Genomic DNA, 20,353 nt, shown 5'->3' with positions numbered 1-20,353 from the left:
ATTAAAATGTTTTTAAAGTTTTAACTCTCCCCCCCCCCAAATATTTGAGGTACAGTGATGTTCCATCACATATAGTAGTTTCCTGGGAGGAGTGTTGTAGGCACAGGAGCCAGCTGACCTGGGCTCTGCCACTTACCAGCTTCTCAGTATGGGGCAAACTACTTAACCTCTTTGGGCCTCAGTTTCCTAATCCATAAATAATAAGCCCACATACCTTGTAGAATTGTGTGATAATTAAATGCATTAATACCTGTATCTGTAATGCACTTAGAATGGTGTCTATTAACATATGTGTTCTCAGTAAATACTAGTGTTATCAACCATTGTTAGCTGTTAGGTTGTTTATATGGTCAATTCAGATCCCTATAGTGTTTTCTTTAGGGCTCTATACCTTAGTTTCTGAAGCACAGAAATAATCCCTTGAAACCTTTGTGGGACTCTGGAAGATGCTGAGAAAGGAGCCAGGGAGGCTCTGTAGGGACATGGTTAAGAGCATGGTGTCTGCCACACAGGCTTTGGTGTGAGTCTCCTCGTTTCTGCATTTTAGGCAAGTTAGTTAACTTTTTTTTTTCCATTTGTAAAATGGGAATAACAATAGTGTGAACTAGATCTTTGTGTTGTATATGTCAGGAATGAATGAGATAAAGTACTTACTGTTCAGCACCTAGTAAACACTTGAAATGTCAGCTGCATCTGCCTTTATTGTTGCAGTTGTGTTGTTGCTGTTGATATAAAAATGAGATTAGCCCTGGCTGAGTAGCTCAGTTGGCCGATATACCAAGGTTGCAGGTTTGATCCCCAATCAGGGCACATACAAGAATCAACCAATGAAAGCATAAATGGGTGGAACAATAAATCAATGTTTGTCTCTCTTTGTCTCTCTCACTTCTTTTCTTTAAAATCAGTAAATTAAAAAAATAAGATTAAAAACTAAAATCATTGGAACACTAAGAGAATTGAATTGATATACAATGTATGTTCTTGGTGAAATATGACGAATGCCCTTTTCTTGTTGTAGATTTGGGTAAACAGTCCCCATACGGCCAGTGGTTATTACACCATCTACGATAGTGAGACTCTTCAAGCTGATCATTTCAACACTCGCCTCAGCTTTGGGGATGCTGCTCAGACACTCTGGGCTCGGACAGGATACCTTGGTTTTGTCCGCCGGACCGAGCTCACAGCGGCCACTGGAGGTATCTCCCCCACCAACTCTTCCCTTCGTCCTGTTTTGCCTTTCAGCCAGGAGTACTGGCTGGTCTTTCTTAACCTGCCTTTGGATTGTGGAGTGTGTTTATATAATTAATTCTTGAATCTATATGTGAATTCATATTGAAGGAAGGCTTTGCCCCTGAAAAGCACCTAGGAGCTGAGCACCCAGGGCACTGTGTCAGCAGCCCTGACCTGTGACTTTGCACAGTTCAGTCATGGAGGTGTGCCTGATAAGGAGTGAATGCCCTGACAGACATAGTTCCTCAGCCCTGTGGGGGTGACTCCAATCCCTGACTAAGCCCTGGGAAGATATTTCATCTTTTAGCTCTTCTACTTCTGCATACCATTTTGGGAGCAGGAGGAACAGCCCTAATCCCTGATGGGGAATCATTGCAGAGGAGCTATCTTGCTGAAAGAAGTGCTCCTCTGTCCTGTTAGTGCCTCATGTTGGATTGAAGACAGCTTGGCAAGACTCTAGTATAAGCAAATCCCCCCAGTCATATTCTGCCAATTTAATTGTCATGGCTTCACTGCTGTCTGCCTTCATGTATATTTCAAGAACTGATAGAAGTACTTCACTGGAGTTTAATTTTTCCATTGATTTGAGAGAGAGAAAAACATCTACTTATTTCACTTAGTTGTTCCATTTACTTCTGCACTCATTGATTGCTTCTCATGTGTGCCCTGACTGGGGATGGAACCCACAACCTCTGGAGCACCTGGGCAATACTTTGTCCACTGAGCCGCCCTGCTAGAGCTTCACTGGACTTTAAAGGCCTGAATTGAGCCATGTCATTTCTCCTTAGCTCCTTGTATCTGTTCTATACCTAGAAGTGTCCATAGTTTCTCTGTAGTTCATGCACAGCCAGGGACATACTGGAGAAGAGATAGATGAGAGGCATCCCTTGCCAGGTGCCCTGGTTTTGAAGCCTACCCCTGCCATTTTCTATGTGACTTTGATCTATCACTGAACCTCTTGGTTTCCTACCTGAAAGATGGGAGTTACAATGTTTCCTGCCTTGTGGAAATGATGTGAGATTAAATGACATGATGTAGTTGTCTGATACAGTGCTGGCAAACAGAAGGCACTCACTAGTCCTTAACTGCTGTGTTTCAATTTTTGTTTTGTTATTACAATAATTTTTTTTTTTGTATTTTTTCAAAGTTAGAAGCAGGTAGCAGACAGACACCTGTATGCGCCTGACCAGGATCCACCCGGCATGCCCACCAGGGGGCGATGCTCGGCCCATCTTGGGTGTTGCTCTGCTGCAACCAGAGCCATTCTAGTGCCTGAGGTGGAAGCCATGGAGCCGTCCTCAGCGCCCAGGCCAGCTTTTCTCCAGTGGAGCCTGGGCTGCGGGAGTGGAAGAGAGAGATAGAGAGGAGAGGGAGAAGGGTGGAGAAGCAGATGGGCACTTCTCCTATGTGCCCCCCAGGAATCGAACCTGGGACTTCCACACGCCAGGCTGACACTCTACCGCTGAGCCAATTGGCCAGGGCCTGTTATTACAATCTTTATGAGCTAGCTTTTTTGTATGATGGGAGCTCTGCTGGACCTCCTCATACTTCTATCTCCAACATCTTCTAGTACTTTGTTTTGCTGAGTTTTCAGAAATCTACCTTTTCTTGAAACTACTGCATTCAAGATTTAACAAAATTGGCCCTAGCCAGTGGCTCAGTGGATAGAGCCTTGGCTGTCCCAGGTTCAATTCCTGGTCAGGCCACATAAGAGAAGCGACTATCTGCTTCTCTTTCCCTTACTCTCCCCCTTCTCTCTGTCTTCCCCTCTTGCAGCCAGTGGCTCAGTTGGTTCAATCATCAGCCCCCAATGCTGAGGATAGCTCGGTTGATTTGGGGCACATGTGGGGGTCTCTCTCACTCTCTCCCTTCCTCTCACATATATACATACATATGTAAATAAAAATTTAGCAAAATCATCTCTCTTCTTTATATTTTTAATGATTATTTTATTGGTTTTAGAGAGAGGAAGGGAGAGAGACAGGAACATCAAGCTGTTCCTGTATGTTCCATGATTGGGGATTGAACCAGCAACCTCTGCACTTTGGGACAATGCTCTAACTACTTTAAAATGCAGTATCTGTATAGACATTAACTATGTAGGCCGGTACATACAGTATGTCCATATAATCTTTTTTAAAAAACAAATGAAATTTCTACCATGTCCCAGCCAGCTTACAACCCCGTCAGTAACCAGAACTAGCCTCTCCACATTCTCTAATGCTGCTCTTTACACCTGGATTTCTTGAAGATGTCTTTTTGTTTCTTCTCCATCTCAAATCCTCTCTCTCCTCCCCTTCCCCTCTCCCAGCCATCATCTGGCCAATTCCTACTTACCTTTAACAGCCCAGCCTGGCTTCAGCTTTTCTAGCTCTCCCTTGAACCTTTGAGCAAAGCTTGGGGGATCCTCTGCCATGTACATACTCCTCTTTGGGTTTACTGTGTTACAGTGGAGTGCCTCTGTTTGTTTCTCCCAGGAGCAGTCAATATCCAGAGCAGGAATTGTGTTCTGAAAGTTTTGTCTCCCCAACAATTGGCACAACTCCTGGTACATAGTAGTAGTAGCAGCAGTTGTGGTAATAGTAATAATAATAATGGCTAATTTTTAGCACTTATGTACCAGGAACTACTTTACATGGATTATCTTATTTAATCCTCCTAGCCTTTTGTTTTCTTCTTGTCTCACAAAGCAGAGACTTGAGTAATTTGCCACGAGTTACACAGCTAATGAGTGATGGAGCCAGGTGACATGGCAGGCTGTCTGAACCATGTGCTCTTAACTCCAGCATTGTATTGCACTCAAAATGTCTCATGAAATAAATTTCCCTTTTCTTTGTCAGATCGTCATGATGCATTATATGTGGTGGGAGCTCTGGATGAAACGCTGGAGCTGAGAGGATTACGGTACCACCCAATTGATATTGAAACCTCAGTGTCTCGGATCCACAGGAGCATTGCTGAATGGTAAAATTGCCTCACAGAATAAATAGACTTCCCACCTCAGCTGTAGTATCAAGTTAAGTTCATCTAAATAGTCAGCTGTCTGCACCAAATACCACCTACAGACACGGAACTGTAGGGGGGCCTAAGAGAATAAATAGACTGGTTTTATCTTGATGTGCCATTTGCTGTGGCAGATGAGACCCTGCAGACACTGAGATGGGCTCTAAGGAACCACTGCAGAGCTGAGTCCTTCTTAATCCTTTTTAATGATAGACTGTTACCATTGGAAGGCATCTAACTGATCATCTGCCTCTAGAAAGTTGGTATAGAATGGTGGAAAGAACCAGGACTTAAAGGTCAAAAGACACAATTTAAGAACCTAGCCCTCCCACTTAGGCTGCTTCCCTCATCTGTATCGACTTTCTCTGTCACCTTTATTATTGGGCAGATCCAGTGAGAATGTGCCAGTAAATTGTTAAATGGCTAGCAGATGAAAAGGATCATTACTTTTATCTGATCTAATTTCCATCTCAGTACAGGAAATTCCCCGACATTATCCCTAATAAGGGATCATTCAACTTCACAATGACTTAAAACTCCTTAAATTAAAACCTTGTAGGTTTTTCATATTGGCTTTTATTCTGGATTCTTGACAATACAGAATTCATCCAATTTTTTTCCTACATATTTGTCAATGTGTCCTTACTCATTTTTTGTTCATTTTTCCCCTTGAAAGAAGCCACAGTTCTTTTATTGGTTGCTCTGCTTTCCAGATGCTTTATTTTGTTTAAAAATGTTCTCACTTTGGGTGGAGTGTCACCCCAGACCTGAACAATGCCCATGAGGTATAAGAACAAGACAGAGAAGCTGGGTACCCTCTAATTTTAGACATTGGACTTTTAATGCAACAATGTATTGTATAGTTTTTTTTCCTTTAATGATTGAACTTTGTTAAAGCAGTTAACTCTGCATGTCACAAGTCAGTCATACTCTCTAACCCAGCAATTTTACTCAATGTAAGGTGACTTACTATCTTATGGCACTTCTGTGACATAACAGGAAAGACATTTGTGTGGGGCACTAAGCTCAGAAGAGGCCAGGCTGATTCCCTTCCTATTGGGTATAAGAATATTATCTTAGTCAAAGTTCTTATGTTGCAAATAACAGAAACTCTTTTTTAAAAAAAACTTAAGCAAAAGAGAGAGTTAATGGAAAGAATACCTGGCTATCTGAGAGGTTCCTAAAAGTTGTAGTTCTCAAGAAAGGTAGAAATGGCCCAGGCCAGATGGCTCAGTTAGTTAGAACTTTGTCCCAAAGTGCAGATTGCTAGTTTGATCCCTGGTCAGGACACATACAGGAAAAGATTCATGTTCCTGTCTTACTTTCTCTCTCCCCCTTCCTTTCCCTAAAATCAATTTTAAAAAAAATTTTTAAAGAAAAGAAAAGAAAGGTAGCCCTGGCCAGATATCTCGGTTGGTTAGAGCATTGCCCCAAAGCAGAGGTTGCTGGTTTGATCCCTGGTCAGGGCACATACAGGAACAGATCAATGTTCCTCTCCTCTACCTTCCCCCTCCCTTCTTTACTCTGTCTCTCTCCCTCCCTCCTCTCTCGCTAAAATCAATAAATAAAATTTTTTTAAAAAGCAGATTATCTTTAAAAAAGAAAAGTAGAAATGAGGCCAACAGAACCACTGTCCTCTTATTTGCTAGAGCCATGTGGGCATATACTTTATTCTTTTTCTTCTCCCTGAAGAACCATTCTGTATGATTCTCTGCATACCTGGCTACCCCAGAACTTTCAAGTCCCCGTGTCCTCAGGTCAAGTAACAAGCTAACAACTTTCAATCCCACTTCCAAACTCCAAAGCGATTTTGGATGTCTCAATCAGCTAGACTTATAGGGGCAATGTTATATATTAATATTACAGACATGGCTGCTAAGAGAGAAGGCAGTTCTTAGAGAAATGGGGATAAGTCTTGGGTAGATACCATAAAAGATGACTGGTAACTGTAATCATATGTTAACGGAATATCATTGAAATTTCAGTGCCGTGTTCACGTGGACCAACTTGCTTGTGGTGGTTGTGGAGCTATGCGGCTCTGAACAGGAAGCCCTAGATCTGGTTCCTTTAGTGACAAATGTGGTCCTCGAGGAGCATTACCTCATCGTTGGTGTCGTGGTTGTGGTGGACCCAGGTGTTATCCCTATCAACTCCAGAGGAGAGAAACAAAGGATGCACCTCCGTGACAGCTTCCTAGCTGACCAGTTAGACCCCATCTATGTGGCTTATAACATGTAACAGCCTTGTGGAGATCATAGGGGGCCATCCTGAAAAACCACAAGGACCAAAGACCCATGATGTAGGAGCAAGCTTTCAAATGATGTGAAATAAGCTGAGATGGCTACATTATATCCTTCATCTCATCCTGTGGGACTCTACAATCACAGAACACACAAGAAAGGGGAATTCTATGGTGGAAAATGAAAAAAATGTTAACAGTCATGAATTTTGACAGTGTGAGCAGTAAGTTACATGCATGTTGCATATTTTTCATCTATTGTATATACTTGTATTTTTATCTAATATCATTTTAGAATTTTGTAAGGGAGTTTAATGAATTCACATAAAGGGGGTAGTCTGAGTTACACAGTTCCCCACTCTGTACTGTATTTTGCCTTTGACCATAACTAGACAGTCTGTGGGTTTTCTTAACGTGAAAGTACTTACCTTACTTTCAGTTAACACATAAGCAAATTAGATAACCCACTGAATAGGAAAATTACTTTATATGTATAATTCTTGACTGTAAAACATTTTGACCAGTGTTTTCAACATGTAAATAAGAATATACATAATTTAGCTAAAAAGTTAAGAATTGGCTTATATAGTTATAACAACAAAGTAGAAAATTTTCTACTTTGAGAGAATTTCAAATATTCTCTTAATGCAGTATAATTGAATAGGTAACTAAAAATGCAAATTGTTTGCAGGTTTTGCTGCACATTGTACTATGTCTCTACTGGCTGGTGTATTTTATAAACTAAAGCCACCTATGTTTGTTTTTAAAGCTCACATTCCCAGAATCAGCTTAAGCTTTTAAGACTTCAGCCTCTTTCTACAAGCTGAAAAATCTCAGTTTAAAAAGATCAAATGTTATGAAAAAGCTCAGATTCATTATATCCCACCCTCTTCTAAGGAACCACAAATAACTCACTCTGGCCCCCAGTGTTGAAACTTTCCAATTAAGAGTGACTACAGAAGAATTTATAATTTCCTCTTTTCCAGGCCCAGTGTAAACTGTGTCTACAGTTTATACATATAGCTTCTCATATCTGAAAGCTGAAGAGTGTCCTCTTTTCGTCCAGTTCATGAGGGCCAGTATTTAAGAACAAGAGTGATAGGCTGGGAAGGCAGTGGGATCAATGTCATGTGAAACCGTAAGGCCATTACTATATATCTCAAAACCGACCAATTTGAATTGCCAAAATAATTAGGCTTATGCTGAAATAGGGGAAGTCTGATGTATGCAAGAAACTCTTTTGAAATAACTGGTGCCCAGGCCAAGCAGACTGAGCTTGGGACTGAGTTAGGCCTCCGGCTCGGTTTCCTTTCTTTGGTCTGATACTTCATGTATTTGAATATAGTTGAATTTCTTTATTTTTTTTCTTACAGAAATATTTTTAAAAATTAAAAGAAATCAAAGTGAACAGAGTAAACATGTTAAATCAGAGTGGTTCTCTTTGACCCACTGTATTGTGTAAATATTTATTTAGACTATTTTAATAATACATATTATTTACCCCACTGTAACATCATGTAAACTAAATATGTTTTTAAACAACTTTTAAGACTTGTAATTACCCTGAAAATAAGGTTTATAATGCAAAGACTGGACCCTTCGCTGTGGCAGCATTCTCGGGGCTGCCCATACATAGTCTGTGACTCAAAGCCACTTTATGACTCCCTTTTATGTAATCCTCTTTTCCTCCTAACTCATTCTCCACAGAGGGCAGACCTCAAGATATTTTCCAGTTCCAGATCTCTTTTTCAACATTTTGGATGAAATTAATTTACACGTGATAGGAGAGATTCTAGAATGTACAGGGAAAAAAGCACTTAGATTGAGGCAAGAAATCCCAGCAACTAGCAGTGGTTTATTTTGTAGAGAAAACAGCTGATTTGACAAGTAAGTTTCTTAAAACAGTTCTTATTGATTCACTAAACAAAACAAGGGATCCTGAGGAGTAACTAGTTCTATCTCCATAATCCGTAAGTTCTAAGACAAAAACATAGGAAGAGTATTTTGTGGGTTGCTTCGATCAGGGTATGTGCTGAAAGTATCATATGAGCCACACCTGTCGTTTTTAATTTTCCAGTAACCACAATTTATAAAGTAAAAAGAAACAGGTGAAATTGTCTTAATATATTTTATTTAACCCAATATATATAAAAAATATTATCATTTCAGTGTGGAATTAATTTTAAAACTTAATGAGATGCTTTTTTCTCCTATTAAGTTTTTGAAATCCAATATGTATTATGCACATCTCTGTTCAGATTAATCATATTTAAAGTTTTCAGTAACACATGTGGCTAATGGCAATGATATTGGACAATACAGATCTATATTCATTCCTTCAATAAGATAGTCCATTAATCTCAAAGTATGGCCAATTCCCAGTTACTTGGTGGCTGATTAGATAATCTTTAGTTTTGCTTTCTGCCTTGTGGCTGCTTTATTGATCTTTTACATATCCCCCAGAGCCAGAATATGCTTGTGGAGGAAAGAAAGATGTGTCTTTGGGAGCTTCATCAATAACTCTAGTAAAGTACCTCTGTGAGGGGAACAGAGTCCAGTAATTAGCTTAGAGGTGTTTGTGCTTATTCTCTTGCATACTTGGACTAGAAAACTTTCTGATGGCACATTGCTTTTGCTCTTTCTACATTAAGTAGAGCCATGGAGATAAAACTGACTCTTAAGATAGGCCCAAAAGGCCATTATTGATTGAGCTCTGCCAACACTCTGGAATACATTCTGTCTGGGTTTTTATGCCTGTGGAAAATGAAACTACATAAATGAACAGCAAGCCCCTAGTTTCAGTTAAGAGAAATCTATTCATCTCAAAGTTGTCGACCCTCTTTCTGTCTCTCCCACAGAAGTAACTGAAGATAGATCAGGAAAAGGGGTGCCTCAGGAAAAATCCTAGGCTCTAGGGATTCTTCAAGCTGTAAGAATGCCATCTCCTACATCAGTGAGACCCTGGGAAAGACCAGCATGCTAATGGGCTTCCATGAACCCAGTCTACTTCCTGCCTCATAAAGGGCCCCAGTTACCCCAGTACCACATCCTTTCCTTAAGAAGCTGTGCTGCTGCAGGCTGTTTAGGGACTGTTGCTTATCTATAGGTAATGTGAATGTGTTTCCTTAACTTTTAGTACCCGGGCAATGCTTGCTTAGTGCTTTTGTTGAATCAACAAAGGGCCTGAGGCCTTAGCTTTTTTTGCTTTTTTTTTTTTTTTTTTTACATTCAGGTCTCTGCCCCAGGCATGGTGCTCAATATCTTGGCCAAATAAATTACTTTCCTTGAATATCCAGGAATTTTTTAGACTAAAGCAATGAGGAGTTACCACTTCACCCTCAAACTCCAACATGATCTATTGCCTTAGTGTTGTTTTTGTTGTCTGCTTTGATGTAAAAGCAAAAATATTTGGAGCAAAAGCTGCAGTACTCCAAATACACAATAGGCCTTTTATCATTCATACATTTCTGGTATAGGTATATGTAGATGGGTCATGCTTTTTGTCCAGAGGAAGAGAATGTAAAGATATAAGAATAATTTTTTAGTCCTAAATGCTGTTTTGTTTATTTTTTGTCAAGATATTTACCAGTGTCAAATTCAAACTATAGTACTGTGTAATTATGTATAAAAGTTTTTTATTTATTTGAAATTAGATTAGATATACATTTTTAAATTTAACATCTGGCTGGACAGTGTTCTATTAACTCATTGAATGTGTTTTGTCTTGTGTTAATAAATATTGATGCTTGATTGTGTTTAATGCTTCACATATTGGAAAAATTGATAAATTTAACTTATAAATTTTAAATGTAACTTCAGATGGTAATACCCAAAGATAGCTAGAGTGGTCAAAGAACATGAACCCAGATCACAGCACATATAAAAGGAAGACAGATCAAGAAAGAGGAGAGCCCTTGGCTGGGTAGCTCAGTTGGTTAGAGTGTTGTCCTGATATGTCAAATTTGCAGGTTCGATCCCCAGTCAGGGCACATACAAGAAGTAACAAGGAATGCATCAATAAGTGGAACATTAAATTATTGTCTCTCTCTTTCCCTCCCCCCTTCTAAAAATAAAGGAAGTTAGATAGAAAAGAAAAAGAAATGGAATAGAGTCATTTTGAAAACTAAGAAGCCTTTTGTCTGTAACAGTGATATCTTTGTTATCCTCCTACCCATGTGGTATTTGCTAGTTTTAAACTTATGATTATGAATTTTAATTTTTTTCTAATGTGTAATTGGGCTGAATTTCAGCTTTCCCTAAAGTACCAATTCACTCTTCCATTTCCTGGTTTCAAGAAACTTGATGGAAGCCCATCAAATTGTGCATGTTTCCAGACACTTAAACTGGCCCTTGAATTATGGTCTGAGATATTGAGGCAGCTGAGAACATTCTTTGTCATTTAACATATGTTTACAGAATGCCTACCCATGAAGTTCTATAATTAGAACTGAAGCTAGGGAGGAAAATATCAAGTCACTGCCCTCAAGTAAATACAGGAAAACAATACAGTATAGTTAAGGGTTACAAGTAGAGGTGGACTATGGGAGCAGGTAGAATAGGCATCCAGTTCATCGATGAGGGAGAATAGGGAGGAATACATGCTGGAAAAGAAAACATCTGAACTGAGTTTTGAAGAATGAGACAGCCATATAAGATCAAGACGACAAGGAGGAAAGCAGAGTTGCATGTTCTGGGACTGCAATTTATTATTAAGATATATAGGATTTGAAGGGAGAAAAGTGAAAGTCAGAGACTTGAGCTAAGGACAGATCACTAAGGGCCTTGTATGTCATGCTAAGAATTTTGGACTTTTATCCAGTAGGCCAAAGAGAATTCAAGAGAGATTTATAGGAAGGGAATAAATCAGATTTGCAACATAGAAGATTATTCCGGTAGTCATATAAAAAATGGATTGGGCCCTGGCCGGTGCTCAGTGGATAAAGTATTGGCCGACCATATGGACGTCCCTGGTTCAATTCTCAGTCAGGACAGACAAGAGAAGCGACCATCTGCTTCTCTCCCCCTTCCTCTCTCCTTTATCTCCCTCCCCTCCCTCTTCCCCTTACACAGCCAGTGGCTTGATTGGTTCAAGCATGGCCCCAACCACTGAGGATAGCTCAGTTGGTCCAAGTGTGTCAGCCTCAGGCACTAAAAATAGTCTGGTACTGCCTGACCAGGCGGTGGTGTAGTGGATAGAACGTCAGACTGGGATGCGGAGGACCCAGGTTCGAAACCCCGAGGTTGCCAGCTTAAGCACAGGCTCATCTGGTTTGAGCATGGGCTCATCAGCTTGAGCCCAAGGTCGCTGGCTTGAGCATGGGGTCACTCGGTCTACTGTGAACTCCAGGTCAAGCCACATATATGAGAAAGCAATCAATGAACAACTGCGGTTGCCACAAAGAACTGATAGTCTCATCTCTCTCCTTTCCTGTCTGTCCCTGTCTATCCCTCTCTTACAAAAAAACAAACAAATAAAAATAGTTTGGTATTCGAACATCCACCCAGACAGGGTGGCCAGGTGGATCCCTGTCAGGGTGCATGCTGGAGTCTCTCTCACTATCTCATCTGAAAAAAGAAAAAAAATTGTTTGATGTGGAAGGTAAAATCTGAAGTTGGGAGACCTTTGCAATAACAGCAGAGATAAAGCAAGAGTTCTTCAACCAAGGCAGTGAGAGGATGGAGAGGCAATGTGTACAGCTTGGGGAACAGTAGGATTTCAACTACTAGGTGAGTATTCAGGGTAAGGAAGAATTCAAAATAACACCTAGGTTTCTGCCCTGGGCAGGGAGCTCAGTTGGTCAGAGCATCCTCCCTATACACCAAGATTGCAGGTTTGATCCCAGTTGGGGCACATACAAAAATCAGCCAATGATTGCATAATTAAGTAGAACAACAAATGGATGTTTCTCTTCCTCCTTTCCTCTCTCTAAAATCAATCAAGCCTGACTGGTGGTGGGCACAGTAGATACAGCATTGACCCAGGACTCTAAGGGCCCCAGTTCGAAACCTCTGTGGTTGCCAGCTTGATCATGGGATCATCAACATGATCCCAAGGTCACTGGCTTAAGCAAAAGGTCACCGGCTCTACTTGAGCCCCCTGCACCCCCCACCCACCCGTCAAGGCATGTATGAGAATCAATAACTAAAGTGAAGTAACTATGAGTGGATGCTTCTCATCCCCTCCCCCTCTCTTTCCCTACCTGTCTCTCTATAAATAAATAAATAAATAAATAAATACTCTTAGGTTTCTGACTTGGGGAATTAGAATAGATATGGGGTAATTTACCAAGACGGAACAAAAGAACAGATTTTGGAAAGAAGATGCTGTGTTCCATTTTGGTTGTGTTCACATGAAGTGGTATGGAACATGCGATTGAAGAGGTACAACAGGCAGCTGACTATTTAGGTCTCTGCCTTAGGACAGCTCTGGTCAAGAACTAGATATTTGGGAGACATCCTTTTAAAAGTGGTAGTTGAAGTCATGGGAGTGGTAGATTTTACCAAGAAAGATCATGTGAAGTGAGAAAAGGACCAATAATGGGAACCATGGGGGAACAGCAGCAGCATTTAAAGGCTGGTGAGGGAAGAGTCCACAAAAGGGAGAAGGAAAAACTAGAGAGACAGGAGCAAAAACAAGAGAAAGCACGGGCACAGGAAGTACAGGAAGTGCTTCATGCTTGACTGGTGATGGCACAGTGGAGAGAGCGTGAGACACTAAGGACCCAAGTTTAAAACCCTGGGCTCATCCAGCTTGATTGAGTGCAGAGTTGTTGGCTTGAGTGTGGGATCATGCTGACTTGAGCCCAAAGGTCATTGGCTTGAAGCACCAGGGGTCTTGTTTTGAGCCCCCTGGTCAAGGCACATTTGAGAAGCAATCAATGAACAACTAAAGTGACCCAACTATGAGTTGATACTTCTCATCTCTCTCTCTTCCTGTTTCTTTCTCCCTTCTTCTCTCTAAAATTAAAAAAAAAAAAAAAAAAATCAAGAGCCTGACCTGTGGTGGTTGCAGTGAGTGGGTCAGTGTTGACCTGGAATGCTGAGTCACCGGTTCAAAACCCTGACCTTGTCTGATCAAGGCACATACAGGAGTTGATGCTTCCTGCACCTCCCCATCTTTCACTTCTCTAAAATGAATAAATAAAAAATTTAAAAGAAATCAATCAGCCTGACCAGGCAGTGGCACAGTAGACCCAAGTTCAAAACCCCGAGGTCACTGGCTTGAACGCAGGTTCATCAGCTTGAGCTCAGGCTCACTAGCTGAGTGCGGGGTCATTGGCTTGAGCATGGGACCATAGACATGACCCCGTGGTCGCTGGCTTGAGCCCAAGGTTGCTGGCTTGAGCAATGGGTCACTCGCTCTGCTGTAGCCTTCCCTCCTCATCAAGGCACATATGAGAAAGCAATCAATGAACAACTAAGGAGACTAAGGAGCTGCAATGAAGAATTGATGCTTCTCATCTCCCTTCCTGTCTGTCCATCTGTCACACACACACTAAAATAAAATAAATAAGTAAAAAATTTGAGAGAGGCTGTTCAAAAATGGAAGGAATAAAATACTCTTGTGTTGGGGAAAGAGCCAATAAAGAAGAAAAGTTTCCAAATATAGTGATAAGGGGTAATTGACAAAACAAGGTCACTGAAGCAGGAGGGGTAGGGATCAGAGAACAGGTAGAAGGATTACTCTTTGAAGCAAGGAAGCACATTTTTCCCCCAAATAAAAATGAGGAGAGGCAAGATCCTAATACATAGCAGGTAGTTGGTAGAGGCCTAGCTGATGATCTTATTCACTTCTCTGAACCTCCATTCGTGGTTTATAAAGAATATTAATTTAGTGCTGTCGGCTGGGCATGGTTCTAACTTACATGTATTAAACTCATTCAATTCACAAAACTTCATGGAATAGGTCATATTATTAAATCATTTCATTATAATGTTTCTCTCCTTATTAGATAAGGAAGCCAAAGAGGTGCCACCTCTGGCTTGACCGGTATATTTTAAAACAATTGCCTTTGGCATTTGAAAGTTAGATTTGTTTCTTTCTCTTTATTTCCTCATTTCTATTTTTTTCTCCTTTTTTTTTTTCAGAGACAGAGAGAGAGTCAGAGAGAGGGATAGATAGGGACAGACAGGAATGGAGAGAGATGAGAAGCATCAATCATTAGTTTTTCGTTGCGACACTTTAGTTGTTCATTGATTGCTTTCTCATATGTGCCTTGACCGCGGGCCTTCAGCAGACCGAGTAATGCCTTGCTTGAGCCAGCGACCTTGGGTCCAAGCTGGTGAGATTTTGCTCAAACCAGATGAGCCCACACTCAAGCTGGCGACCTTGGGGTCTCAAACCTGGGTCCTCAGCATCCCAGTCCAATGCTCTATCCACTGTGCTACCGCCTGGTCAGGCTACTTCCTCATTTCTAAAGTCAAAGACCTATCCATCTGGTTTATAAAACTGTTACTATTCAGATAGAATGATAGATACAGCTTGTGACACTGCCATGAGAAAGAAAAGAGGACAGTGGGAATATTTGTGAGTGACAGTGTTGCACTGTATAATAGCTGATTTAGACAAGACATTTTACAAACAGAAGAGGAGCTAAAAAGGGAGCAATCCGTGCACATTGAGAAGGTTTCAGTAAAATTTAGTTTCTTTTGATGTTAACATTTTTCAGTTTCCTGTTTTCCTGATTAACATCTGTTGAGCATTCTGGGTTCCAAGGAAGAAACATCACAAAAGAATAAACAGCTTGACCAGTGGTGGCACAGTGGATTGTCAACCTGGGATGCTGAGGTACCAGGTTTGAAACCCCAAGGTAATTGGCTTGAGTGCGGGCTCACCCAGCTTGAATGCAGGGTCGCTGGCTTGAGCATGGGATCATCGATATGATTCCATGGTCACTGGCTTGAGCCCAAGGGTTGCTGGTTTAAAGCTCAAGGCTGCTGGCTTGGGCAAGGGGTTAGTAGCTCAGCTGGAGCCCTCCCAGCCAAGGCACCTATGAAAAGCAATCAATAAACAACTATAGTGACACTACAAGTTGATGCTTCTCATTCGTCTCCCTTCCTATCTCTTTTGCTAAAAACAAAAACAAAAATACCCAAAAAACTCTGAAATAAAAAGATAAGCCTGACCTGTGTTGTGGTGGCACAGTGAATAGAATATTGATCTGGAATGCTGAGGTCGCTGGTTTGAAACCCAGGGCTTGCCCGGTCAAGGCACAAACATAGATTCCCGCCCCTCTGCCCCGTTCTCTCTCTCTCTCAAAAACTTTTTTTCAATTAAAAAGAAAAAAGAATAATAAAAAAAAATGAAAGAAATCTAAAATAGGGCAGTCAATCTGTTTTAGCTTTTAATAGGTAGTGAATGTTTGCTGAATGACCATAGCTAAATGTTGTGAGCTCTTAGGAGTGTTTAGCACACAGTAATGCTTGAGCTTTAAGTCACATTATCTAGCCCTAAAGGTTAAACTTAAAGGTTAAAACCAGGAAAGGCCTCTATTTACTAAATCCGTTTCTCTCATTGAAAAGTTAAAACTGGTAAAAATTTTAGAAATATTCTGGAACACTCTGTCAAGAGCATATTAAAAGGTTTATCATTTATTATCACTACAAAGCCATAAAACAATTTTCAAGGAAATAGATAAAAAGAAAATAATGCGTTCAGAATAATTCATAACCTCTCCAGAAAGAAACATTAAAAATACTTTTATTTTTTATTTTTTTTACAGAGACACAGAGAGTCAGACAGGAACGGAGAGATGAGAAGCATCAATCATTAGTTTTTCATTGCGCATTGCCACACTTTAATTCTTCATTGATTGCCTTCTCATACGTGCCTTGACTGTGGGCCTTCAGCAGACCGAGTAACCCCTTGCTTGAGCCAGCGACCTTGGGTTCAAGCTGGTGAGTTTTTGCTCAAACCAGATGAGCCCTCGCTCAAGCTGGCGACCTCGGGGTCTCGAACCTGGGTCTTCCGAATCCCAGTCCGACGCTCTATCCACTGAGCCACCACCCAGTCAGGCATTAAAAATACTTTTAAAGTTTTTGTAATGTATTAAAATGATGGTGTAACAGTTTAATATTTTTATTTACTGATTTCAGAGAGAGCAGAAGGGAGACAAACATCAATCTGCTCCTGTATGTGCCCTGACTCGGGATGGAACCGGCAACCTATCAGGACGATGCTCTAACCCAGTGGTCCCCAACCTTTTTTGGGCCACGGACCAGTTTAATGTCAGAAAAGATTTTCACGGACTGGCCTTTAGGGTGGGACAGATAAATGTATCACGTGAACAAGACAAGCGTCAAGAGTGAGTCTTAGACGGATGTAACAGAGGGAATCTGATCATTTTTTAAAAATAAAACATCATTCAGACTTAAATATAAATAAAACGGAAATAATGTAAGTTATTTATTCTTTCTCTGCGGACTGGTACCAAATGGCCCACGGACCGGTACTGGTCTGCTGCCCCGGGGTTGGAGACCACTGCTCTAATCAAACAAGCTATCGGCCAGGGCTGGTGGTGTAACATTTTATATGACACTCCACAGTATGTAACTTTTTTTCTAAATAGTTTAATAGCTGGGGTAAATCTGTGCTTCAATGTGACACACTCTACCAAAACCTTATGTTTTTTTGTTTTTTAAAAAAATCAGTCTTGTAGAAAATCCTTTCATATGGGATAAACAATAGAACTGTTAACACAGTTTTATGGGGTTAAAAAGTGTGGGTGAGGCCTGACCTGTTGTGATGCAGTGGATGAGGCCTTCACCTGGAATGCTGAGGTCCTGGGTTCAAACTCCTGGCTTGCTGGGTTAAGGCTTACATACTAGAAGCAACTGCTGCGAGTTGATGCTTCCTGCTCCTCCCCCCTTCTCTCTCTCAAATCAATAAATAAAATGCCGGGCTGGATATGGTTGCTTACAGCATCGTTCTGAAGTGTTGAGGTTGCTGGTTCCATCTCCAGTCAGGCCACATACAGGAGCAACTCAATGTTCCTCTCTCTATATATATACCTATCTCCCTGGTAAAATATATAAAATCAATATATATTTTTAAATCAATAAATAAAACTTTAAAAAAAGGTCTGGGTGAGACAAAGCCTTGACCTGGGGGGCGGTGAACACAATACAGAGTACAGAGCTGTGTTGTAGGACTGTGCACCTGAAACCTGTATAATTACGTTAACCAGTGTCACACAACAATTCAGTTAGTGTGAAAAAAAAACACGTCTGGGTGAACCAAGAGCTGAAGAGGACAGGCCTCCATGCTTCCAGTCACTTCTCTGCAGGTAGCGGACAGGTCAGAGTGGGTCAAAGCCAAGGGCACAGCTCTGGGCCTGACCACCCAACAGGGATCAAGTTGGAGCTGAGCTGAGAACAACGTCACCAAGCAACTGCCCCACAAGAAGCGACACCCTGACAGCACCAAACTGGTGATGGCTTCCGAAAACAGACGTGGGTAAGAAGTGCGGACAGTGCTCCGAAAGCGAAAAGGAATCGCACGCACCTTGCACTTCCCACCTTTCACCAGCGTATCACCTTCAGGAGGCGCCAATTGCCATTCTGAGGAAACCCGGCACAAGATGGCGGCGCGTGACGTGAATAACGTGGTGACGTAGGACGGCAGCACGGAGGCACCGCCTTAACCTCAGCCCCACGCTCACTCAGTTTTGACCCCCTCCCTTCCCCGCCCTGGCCTGGCGTAGATCATGCCGCCAGTGGCGGCCCTGACTGCCGAGAAAACGGTAGCCTAGGACAGTTGGCTGTTAAATGACACGGATTCTCCCCGCCCCTCCTGACGCTTGAGAAAGAGGCACGCTCGCCGCTGCGTGACGAGGTGGGGAAATAGGTAGTAAATTCGGATTCACCTGGAGGGGGGAGTGGAAGTTCCCGCCCAGGAGAGAGGCAAGGCGACAGCCACAGGTAAGCGGGGAACGGGGGTGGGGCGTGCTCCCGAGTCCTCGGGCAGGGGCGGGTGCGGGGACGCGGCGCCGCGGGGACGCAGAGCGGACAGCGCGCCGGCTGGGGGTCGCGCGCGGGCGCAGCGGTGGGGGAGGGGCGCGGAGGGCGCGCGGCGGAAGGGGGAGGGCTTGCTCGCTGTCCCCCGGCCGAGAGCGCTTCCGGTGTTCGCTCCTGGGCCGAGCTGTTCCCCTGTAACCGTGGGTGTCCTCCTCGCTCTCTCCCCTCGTCCCCTAATCAAAATAAAACCGGAGACCTCCCGCCGCAGGGTGGCTTTCGCCTCTGAAACTGCCCTTCTGCGGCTCTAGGCGAGTGCGCAAGGTTGACCGTCTGGTGGGGGCGGGGGCGGGGAGGGGCGGTGTGGCCTTGGCGACCGCGCGTTGTCCGCGGAGCAGGACCCGGGACCGGTTATCTCCTCCCCGGAGTTCACCGTGCGCCCTTGGGGTGCCAGGCCCCGGGCCGGCCCGCTTTGCAGGGTAGAAACAGTTCTTTCATGGTGCTTACAGTCGAGTGAGGAGACTGTAAAATAACCACACAAAAACATGAAACAGTAACGGAAAGTGCAGCCGATCAGCGACGAAGGAGGGTGTGGAGTGACAGAAGCTCGTTTGTTTACCTCTGGACAGACGATCAAACCGAGGAGACTCTTTGATTTCCACCCCCCCCCCCCACCCGGTATCATAAAATTCAGCATGCTATTTCACAGCTTCAGCTACGCCGTGCAGCATACAGAGTAATCTCTTTAAAATTATTGTTGACATTAGATGATGTCTATTTAGTTAGCTTTTGAGAAGCAGTGGACTAATTCATTGAGAGTTGACGCTTCTGAGGCTTTTTCAGCATAGGTTTGGCAAACATCTTTGTCAAACTGGCCTCGTTTGTGATACGAGTTTGTACACTGTATTTGCAAAATGCATTTTATCCTGAGAATTCTGTTACCAACAGAAATACACAGTTTTATTAAAATGCTTTTTTCCTTACAGGCTTTATAATGTGCATTTATGTCTGACTCAATAAGAGTCAGTTCTGTTGTCCTAAAGCTTAATGTGTTAACTGTATTATTTGTAGTTACCCCTTTTTTTTTTTTTTTAAAAAGCTACTACAAAGGTTTAAATTTATTTTATTTTATTCATTCTAAAGGAGAGACAGATATAGAGAGTGTAGTGACCGTTTAAGATAGATGTTTGGTCTGCGATGCATCTTGCAGTACTGCTATATCACCAGTAGGCGGTAGTCCCGTCTAAAAATGCGCGCACACACACACACACACACACACACACACACACACCCCACCCCCCCCCCCCCCATGTCATCCCATTTATCTATAATGAATTTCCAACTCCAAAGTAGTGTTGTCTTGTGTGTGGGTCGAAGTAATTGTTTAAATATATTTCTTTAACCATTATTTCTATCAGTTTCAAGTAGTAAACCTAAGTAAATGCATTGATTTATTCAGGAGTAATCAATATGTCAGGTATTAGTGCTATACTGGGAGCAGGAAGTGGTGTTTGACTCCCTGGAGCCTGTGATCTGGTGGGAACAGAAAGGAGGCAATTACAATACTGTAATAAGTGCCATGAAGAGAGGGGAAGCATGTGCTGTGGGTTTGTATATTGCCAGAGCTTCTAGACCAGTCTAGGGCAGTTATGAAAGTTCGCCCTGCAGAATAACTCATAGGAATAGGCCACATGAAGAGAAGGGGAATAGTGTTTCTGGCTGAGGAAATAGAATGTGAAAGCCTGAAGGTGAGAGGAAGTAAGGCAGGCACATTTGAATGTCTCAAAAGAAATTCAATATGACTAATAGGAGCAGTTTTAAGGGGAGATCATGAATTCATTTGTGGAAATGGTGAGCAGGAGCCTGACCAGGCGGTGGCGCAGTGGAATAGAGCGTCGGACTGGGATGTGGAGGACCCAGGTTTGAGAC

At 42.3% G+C, this 20,353-nt stretch overlaps 2 protein-coding genes across 5 annotated transcripts in view; both read left to right on the top strand.

Moving 5' to 3' along the window:
* The window catches only part of DIP2B (disco interacting protein 2 homolog B), a 304,374-nt gene extending 294,135 nt beyond the window's left edge, over window positions 1–10,239 (top strand). For 3 of the 4 annotated variants that reach the window (XM_066368716.1, XM_066368715.1, XM_066368713.1), the window contains 3 exons: window positions 1,019–1,196; window positions 4,071–4,194; window positions 6,219–10,239. In XM_066368716.1, the coding sequence (XP_066224813.1) occupies window positions 1,019–1,196; window positions 4,071–4,194; window positions 6,219–6,471 (555 nt within the window). In that variant the 3' untranslated portion in view covers window positions 6,472–10,239. Of the gene's footprint in view, window positions 1–711; window positions 745–1,018; window positions 1,197–4,070; window positions 4,195–6,218 lie in introns of those variants that run through there. The other variant, XM_066368717.1, reaches the window with a different exon arrangement.
* A 7,892-nt stretch (window positions 10,240–18,131) lies between these two features.
* ATF1 (activating transcription factor 1) overlaps window positions 18,132–20,353 on the top strand; it is an 86,007-nt gene continuing 83,785 nt past the window's right edge. Inside the window, exon 1 of the mRNA XM_066368719.1 lies at window positions 18,132–18,391. The gene's annotated coding sequence lies outside the window, so the exon portion shown is untranslated. The remainder of the gene's footprint in view (window positions 18,392–20,353) is intronic.

Source organism: Saccopteryx leptura, chromosome 2 (genome assembly GCF_036850995.1).
Source record: "Saccopteryx leptura isolate mSacLep1 chromosome 2, mSacLep1_pri_phased_curated, whole genome shotgun sequence".
NCBI classification, from domain to species: Eukaryota; Metazoa; Chordata; class Mammalia; order Chiroptera; family Emballonuridae; genus Saccopteryx; species Saccopteryx leptura.
This window is presented reverse-complemented; position numbering and strand designations above follow the sequence as displayed.